At 39.6% G+C, this 8,785-nt stretch overlaps 1 protein-coding gene across 1 annotated transcript in view; it reads left to right on the top strand.

The window, feature by feature from the left end:
* Positions 6,705-8,785, top strand: part of LOC109829807 (receptor kinase-like protein Xa21) — a 25,347-nt gene continuing 23,266 nt past the window's right edge. Inside the window, exon 1 of the mRNA XM_020396855.1 lies at positions 6,705-8,769. Within this exon, the coding sequence (XP_020252444.1) occupies positions 7,512-8,769 (1,258 nt within the window). The 5' untranslated portion in view covers positions 6,705-7,511. The remainder of the gene's footprint in view (positions 8,770-8,785) is intronic.

Raw genomic sequence — 8,785 nt, 5'->3', positions numbered from 1 at the left:
TGCTTTTAATATTAATCGTTGATTATTTAGTAGACGGTTATGATACAATCTAAATCTAACACTTACCATACCCCCGTGTATTGCACTCATTCCTAATTTACACTATAAGATAAAATCACAACCATTAACTAGATAATCAATGGCCGTGATTATGTAGTGGTCCCTCCACTGTTTTTTTTGTAGTGGAGAGGATCCGAATCCGAAAGAAAGGGAGCAACATGCAATTATCGCGTGCGTATGAGCGGAGTGCTCTGTGGTGGGCATCCCATCTTGCGTTAGGTTTTTTGTTCGTGCTTCTGTTCTATTCTTGTTCTACCCACCTCTTGTTATTATTCTATTGCAAAAATACAGTGCCTTGCATCGGTCATTATCGAACTTTTCGTTAACTTTTTGTGTGAACTTATGCTCTGTTTCCGTTCTTTTGTTGGCGTCGCCCGTGAGTATAATTCCCTCGCCCGTGCCTTCATGATGGCGGGCTAAATTGCAAACAAGCCCTTATCGTGTGGTCTTTTAGAAATATTGATCAAAACTGTTCAATGCATCATGCATTCAGAGGGGATGTACACCTCACGTGTCCTCCCGTTGGTCCCCTATTTTGGGTCTATGTAGCAGCACCCTATGAAGAAGAGGAAGGTAATACGGGGAGTAACTATACAAATAGCATCAAATTGTATCGCTTACAATAGCATCAAATTGATGAGGGATAGCCTACTAAGCGTAGGCTGCTTCTTTTGGGCGGCGCTCGCAGAGCATTTCTATTTGAAGCAAGGAATCTTCAATCTCATGTGTAGAAACTTTTATTCCTATAATCGGCAAAAAGTTCTACTTGTTGATGGTATGGCAGTAGTTGGAGAATATTGTTTATGTCATCCTATCCAAGTCGTTTTGATAGACCGCAATAATCGTGTTTGCTGGATCCTTAGTGGATCCTTGACCCGAACCGTGAACGTTACGGGTTTGGGTAGGATATTAAGGATTAGGTTTAGACTGATTCAGCGGAAGATTCTAGAGCAGGCGTCTAGTTCTGCATGTTTGGTAAACTTAAAATGAAATTAGTAGTGTGAAGATTATTTTTTTATCATAAATATGAAAGTTTATTCTCATCAGTATGCAAGTAAAATATAATGTTTATTTACAAATAAATTACTTTTTAAAAGTAGAGAATAAAAATAATATGGAAAAATAAATTCTTACGCGGCAAGTACCATTTCAAGTCCCAGTTGTGCCGAGTAGGGGTGGGTAAAAACCGAAAAATACCGGTTCAACCGAAAAAACCGCCCGAAAAAACGGACCGGTTAACCGAACCGAATTAAATGGATGAGAATAAGTCTCTAAACCGCCGAACCGAATTAAATCGGTTTGGATCCGGTTTGAACCCCTGAACCGCCCAAAAAAAACCGACCCGAATTTTGTTGGACGGTTTAGAGACTAAACTTATACTTTAAAACTTTTCCTGTTATCATCCAATAGATTCAAACGGCGCAAGGAGCAGTTTTAAGCAATGAGTACAGCAATATCACAGAAAAATATCCTTGAGAACTAAGTAAAGATTCAAATCAATCCAGAAAATTTGTTATGCACATGATGCACTTACAAAAGATGCATATGCTACATTATATGAACAATATCATACAAAACATCACTCCCCCGTGTAATTAAATAAACTTAAACTTTAGTTAAAAAATTTCGCAGAAAAGATCTTGAGAATTACATAAGATTCAAATCAATCACAAAATGTGTTATGTACATGATACTTACAAGAGATAAACAAGTTGTATTATATGAACAACATTTTTAAAACATCAGTTCTCTGCGTAATTATATAAACTCAAAACTTTATTCTAAAGATGATAACCAATCTAATAAAGCTTTGTTGGCGAGCTCAGGAACCTCATCATGAGGACAATGCCCAGCTTGCAAATTCACAACAGAAGTCTTTGGATATAACTCTTTGCAAATTCAAAACCGAAACCGAACCGAATTTCGGTTGGGCCGAATATTCGGATGAAGGGAAAAAAATCTGGATCTGGATGAGAGTTTTGAGCATCCGAAAAATTCGGATTAGATGCGGATTGGACATAAAACCGAACCGAACCGAATATGCCCAGCCCTAGTGCCGAGTGGCTTGTCCTTCAAGAAGCCCATAGATTGGATGAGAAAGTTTGAAATCGGCCTAAAAATGCCCAAAATCGTTTTCTAGTGATCGATCCAAAAATGTATTAATCAACAAGGCCCAAAAGGACCCATTAAAAGTTGGGCCAGGAAAATTCCTGTTTTTTGCGCGATCGAACTTTTTGGTCTCTGCCATGAAGTTGTGCAGTAATAATCTTTAGTTTATTGAATTATTGCAAACTTTTGCTCATAATAGAAATCAACCTCATTGATTAGGTTGGTTGTTTGTGTCTTTAATTTTGGAAATTTCTTTTCGAAGAAAATAGACCCCATAGCTTTCTATCTTTATAATATAGAAATTACTATAATGCTCCTAAGGACGAACCATCCTAAGGTTCAGAACTCGCCACATCATGAGGGGCGTTCTGAGAGATTGGGCAATCCACTCAAAGACCCCAGCTAAAACTAAAAAAAACTATTTATCTCCATTTTCACTCCATCACCACTTACTCAAACCTACTAGTCATCTTTTTCTTTTTCCTTTTTTTTTTGTCATTGTTACTTCTCATGTCTCATTTAATCCTAAACAAAAAAAGGGTGTGTTTGATAACTTGATAGTAATCCGGTTAAGATCTTAACCGGGTTAGGATTGAACCAAATTTGGGGTGGTTCAAAGATAACCTATTAAGAGCCATTCTTTTCTTTGAACTAAAAAGAACTAGTTCAACCTTGTACGAGTTTTTGCCAAATACATTTTAGACTTTTATCCAAGAACAAATTGTCAAAACAGCCTCAGACTAGTTTTTATTTTTCAAAACCGACCCACCTTTTTTTTTTACCAAAATCGACCCACTTTTTTTTTACCAAAATCGACCCACTTTTTGCCACGTCAGTTTAATCTCATTACTAAACAGTCGGGGTTGGCAACTCTGACTGTTTAGAAGGTTGTTAAACCCTAATTAGAAGCCTTAAACACGATTTTTTATGCCATAAATAATCGGGGTTGGCAACCCCGACTAATTAGGAAATAAGAGTAAGCTGGCGTGATAAAAAGTGGGTCGGTTTTGATAAAAAAAATGGATCGGTTTTGAAAATTAAAAACTGGTTTGAGGCTATTTTAAAATTTTGTTCTTTTATCCAAGTTAATGGTGCGTTGCCAAACAAGCCCTAAATATAGGACTTAGGTTGGAACTAAAGGGTCTGCTTCTCCTTCGACGAGTGTGATCGAAGCCAATTTTGTTCTGGACCACCTTCCTTCCTTGGATTCATTTTGAAGTCACTAAAATTCTTAATCCATTTGTTCTCACTTTTAATATAACCCGAGAGAATTCGACTCTTAAATCATAATTGTCTATTTCAAAATGTTTTTCTACGGAGCATTCTTTACACTTTATTGAAAACAATTCATGATTATCTTATATAAAATAAATACTTTCCGTTTGAAAAAATGGACTACTTGTTATGAACCTATTGATGAATATCCATAAACTCAAGAATTTACTTCTTCCTATTTAACTTTTAGAGTTATTACTAAGGTCTTATATAACACACACACACAGGAAAACTCCTATAAACTTAAGTGAATAGGAGTCGTTTGTCCACCATACATTAATTTTGTATTGAAATTTGTGCTAGCATGTGATATAAATCAAGGCAAATATCAAAGATAGCCTTGATGCGTGATACAAAATCTCAAAGCATAAGATAGTAATGGAGAACAATCGTTTGTTGGTGAGCGAGTGATTGAAGCCGCAAGATGATCTGATGAGAATGAATGCAGTGTTACAAAATTCTATGAAAATAGACCTCAAATTCTATCAACAAATAAAATAATATGTAAACAAGAAATCATCAAAATGAAGTCAAGAAGCCTCTATAGCAAGACCCAGCAAAAATTTCAGCAAAAATACCCAATTTTCCCAATAAAGGCGTTGCCTTTTTCTCCCGACCCCGAAGTCAGCGATCTTGATCTGCTTCTGGCTGTTGATGAGGAGATTGGACGGCTTGACGCCGCGGTGGACGATCTTCCGGCTGTGGAGGTAGGCGAGGCCCTGGAGCACCTGGCCGGCGACGTAGGAGCTAAAAGCGTAATCAATGAATTCTCATAAACATCAATACTAGGCAATTGAAGAGCTAAAAAAATAGAAAACGAATATTGTGGTTGTAGGGGTTTGAACTCCTAACCTCTTGTCCAACCTCCTAAACTTTACCACTGAGACAAGTGGCCTAAAATATTCATGTCACTCAAAAATATATACATATATATCCCAACGTGTAATCTTAACAACTGACCCATAATCTTAACAACCGACCCGTAACCTTAACAACCAACCCTTAACCTTAACAACCGACCCGTAACCTTAACAACCAACTCGTAACCTTAACAATTAACCCGTACTTTAACAACCAACGCGTAACATTCACAACCCATAACCTTAACAACCGACCCTAACCTTAACAACTGACCATATCCTTCACAACCAACCCGTAATCTTCAAAGCGAATACGTAACCTTCATTCACCACCAACTCTTAGACTTAACAATAAACTTATTATAGTGAAATAACAAGAATATATAAATTTACATACTCTAATTTAATTTCAAGTCATCAATTTCAAAAAAAAATACAAAAATATGTAAACTTAAGGGGGTTGGCGACGCAACTCGTCATCACCGTCTTCATGATCGAAGTTTTCTTCGCCTCATGAACGAACGCCGGTAAAGTTTCACAGCCAATGTTGACGCAGTCGCCGTCGATGTCGATGCCGTTGAAAATTTTGGAGAGAACTAGAAATTCCCCCCCCTAAACCTCAGTTAAAATCATCACAGTAACATCATCAAAAAGAGAGAGAGTGTGAAAGGGTATTATGGTCTTTACATGTTTAAAACTCTTGGGTTTTGTGTTTTGGAGCTCAGAGAAAAGTTTACTTTTGAGGATTTTGGGAGCGTTGAAAAAATCTTGGGAGTGGGTGGAACACTTGGACTCATTTTGGGGCTCTTGTACTTTATTCGATGAACCTTGTTCTGTTCTCAACATTTTCCCTAATAAATACCAACATTTATAACTCAACCTTTAAATAAAGAAAAGATTTTAATTCAAGGACGGATAAAAATCCGAAAAGATTCGTTGGTGGATTCGTGAAGGCTCAAGCCTATTGGTATAGGCGTAACTGCTGGAATCGGTATGTTCTGGTTTGACTGCTCAATTTCTAAAATTTCTGAGCTTTTTATTTTTTTTCGAATTTTTTTAATGGTTTTACTGTCTTTGTTATCATGGTGATTTTGATGAACTATGAGAATGTTAAGTTAGAAGTAGAAATGACTAGCTAGCTCATCATGTGTTTGATGTAATGCCTGGCACATGTTTTATGTTAATGCAATTCTTTGTTCAGTTAGTGGGGAATCTTTATTATCAGTTTGTGGGGAATCTTTACTCTTGAACGGGATGCTTGAGAAGATGAGAGGAAGAAAAATATGCTTTTGGGGTTCATAATTTGTTTTCAGTGTGATTTTTACCAATATTGCATTCCCACTGTCAACAACCCACAATCTCCTAATAAAACCTGTGCAACAACCCACAATCTCATTTGTTCAAGATAATTCTATTGGGTTGATTTGGTCATATTTGAAGTCTCCGTCCCCCTTATCTTTGATGGAGAGCTAATAGACCAACTTGCCAAGAGGAGATGACTTGAGGTGTGAGGTCTTGTTGCATTAAGTCCCATATTTGAAGTCTCTGTCCCCCTTATCTTCAGTCTTCACACACGCATATTCAGAGATTGAAACAAAAGGTCCAAAAGAAGTCATCAAGGTGTAAACTTTAAGTCAAGGTCCTCCACTGATGCCAAGAAGAGTATGTAGACCGACTTGCCGAGAGGAGATGGCCTGGAATGTGAAGTCAAGGTCTTCCACTGCTGACAATTCTTCGATAGTTAGTATCTTTTAATCAACTGAGGTTTAGCTGAGACTCTTGCGTGAAGACCGAAAGACCTTAAAGCTATAAATAGATAGTAAGAGTTTGATCATATATCATTCCTATCACATTTGCAGAATCCATCCCAATGTCACCACAGTTTGTTTTTTCAGCGCTCACAGCTCTAGTCCTCCTCTCATGCCCTAAAGCTTCGACATACAACCCCACCTTCCATCCAAAACATGACAATGTCACTGATCGACAATCACTTCTCTCCTTCAAATCCACGATATCCGGCGATCCTAGAGGATCACTGTGTTAGGAATTTGACGCCTAAACCCCTAATGCAACGGAAACGCGGTATAGAAAAAGTACACCAAGATTTAACGAGGTTCGGCAACTGCCTACGTCCTCGGGAGCCACACAGATAATTTTCTTATTAATCAAATAAGAAATTACAATTTAGGAGCGTATCTCAAAACTGAGATTTCTCAGATAAACACTGTAGCTACAGTGTTAATAATCAAAGGGTATGAACCCTTTCAATTCTCAACTGAGAACAAATACCCCACAATTCAAAACCCCTAATTAATTCCCTCTCTCTCTTCTTAAATCCCCCTCAACTAAACTGTTGAAAGCTGGGGATTAATCATAAAATCGCAGCTGCGATTTGGGGGGGGGTTTTCCGTCGCCGCCAGGGAAGAAGTCGGAGGAGAGGGGGAGAAGCACACCAGCGAAACCCTAGGGCCAAAGGGGGCTTTTATAGGCGATGATGAGGGGCTGGCGACAGCCTGTCGCCAGCGAATAACCCAGACGCAAAGGTCGGGTTCGCCAAACGCAGAGCTCGGCATCGCCTAACGCAGAGCTCGGAGGCGAACGCAGAGCTCGAGGGGGGTTCGAAACGCAGAGCTCAGGCTTCGAGCTTCGTAGGCTGGACTACCGGAGCTCGCCTGCGACCATCGAACTCGTCGGAGCTCGTCGGAGCTCCTCTTCGCCGGCGGAGGTTTGTTTTCCACCCCCAATTCTAACACACTGGCCTCGTGGAACGACTCTGTTCATTTCTGTCGATGGCAAGGCATCACTTGTGGTGGCTTCCGACATCCTCAAAGGGTCGCATCCTTGAACTTGAGCTCCCTCGATCTTGTTGGAGTTATTTCGACGGCCATAGCTAACCTCACATTTCTTAGGGAGATTGATCTGTCGGACAATCAAATTAATGGATCCATCCCACAAGAGATTGGTCACCTTTCCAGATTGACACATCTTGACTTGAGTTCGAATTCTCTTGAAGGAGGTATTCCTGCTTCACTCTCTCACTGTTCAAAATTAGAGGTACTTTTTCTGCGGGATAACAAGCTCCAAGGTGAAATTCCAGTCAGTCTCAGCAATTGCTCCAGCCTACAGGTCCTAAATTTAAAAAACAATAGCCTCACAGGACGTATACCTTCTTCATTAACAAGTCTTTCCTTGCTTTCTGGTCTATCTATGGCCGGAAACAAATTATATGGCGGCATCCCGCATACCATTGGAAACCTCACCTCTCTAACCGTACTTTATTTGAACAATAACAGCCTTAGTGGCAGCATCCCATCTAGCATAGCTAACCTCACCTCTCTAACTGTACTTTACTTGTACAATAACGAACTCACTGGCAGCATCCCACCGAGCATAGGGAATCTCATTTCTCTTACTAGCTTTGCACTTGATACTAACCAATTATCAGGAAGCATACCACACTCCATCGGTAGGCTTTCTGAAGTAAAAGAACTTTCTTTGTCAGCCAACAGCCTCTCTGGAGGCGTACCACCTTCACTGTGGAATCTCTCTTCTCTTTCTCATCTATCTATGTCATTTACCTATCACCTATCTGGGTCACTCCCACCAAACATAGGCCAAGCTCTTCCTCTGCTTGAAACATTTTACCTGGCCTTTAACCAATTCCACGGACCAATCCCAATGTCATTGTCCAATGCATCTCGTCTTCAAAACATTGATCTTTCTGGAAATAGCTTCAGTGGCGTAATCCCTCCTAGCCTCGGACGTTTACGAGAGCTGCAATCACTAATTCTATATAGTAACCACTTGGAAACCATGACACCTGATGGATGGAATTTCCTAACCGCGTTGACCAATTGTACCCAGTTGGAGTGGTTGACCCTAGCGTCAAATAAGCTTAGAGGCGTGCTACCAAATTCAATCGCCAACCTTTCCACCAATCTTCAGGGTCTATATATGGATAATAACTACATCTCTGGAAAAATATCTTCTGATATCGGAAACCTCGTAAACCTTATGGTGCTTCGTATGGATGGAAACTCGCTTTATGGCTCTATTCCTTCCAGCATCGGGATGCTTCGGAACTTGCATGCATTGGATTTGGGCAATAACAAGCTATCTGGAGAGATTCCATCTACCATCGGCAACCTTACTCAATTGAATGAACTTTATCTAGATTCCAATGAACTAAGCGGAAATATACCAGTAAGTCTGGGAAAGTGCCAAAACCTAATATATCTAAATCTTGGATCTAACAAACTTACGGGTAATATACCCAAAGAAATAGTCTCCATATCTGGACTCTCCATATATTTAAGTTTGGCATCCAATGCACTGTCAGGGCCAATACCATCTGAAATCGGGAGCTTAATAAACGTGAATATATTAGATTTCAGCATGAACAAATTGTCTGGTGAAATCCCTAGCAGTCTCGGTCAGTGTCAAGTGCTGGAAGGACTTTATCTTGGTGGGAATTTTCTTCA

This window comes from Asparagus officinalis, chromosome 1, assembly GCF_001876935.1.
Source record: "Asparagus officinalis chromosome 1, Aspof.V1, whole genome shotgun sequence".
NCBI classification, from domain to species: Eukaryota; Viridiplantae; Streptophyta; class Magnoliopsida; order Asparagales; family Asparagaceae; genus Asparagus; species Asparagus officinalis.
The sequence above is the reverse complement of the archived record's forward strand: the minus strand, read 5'-3'. Positions and strand labels throughout refer to the sequence as shown.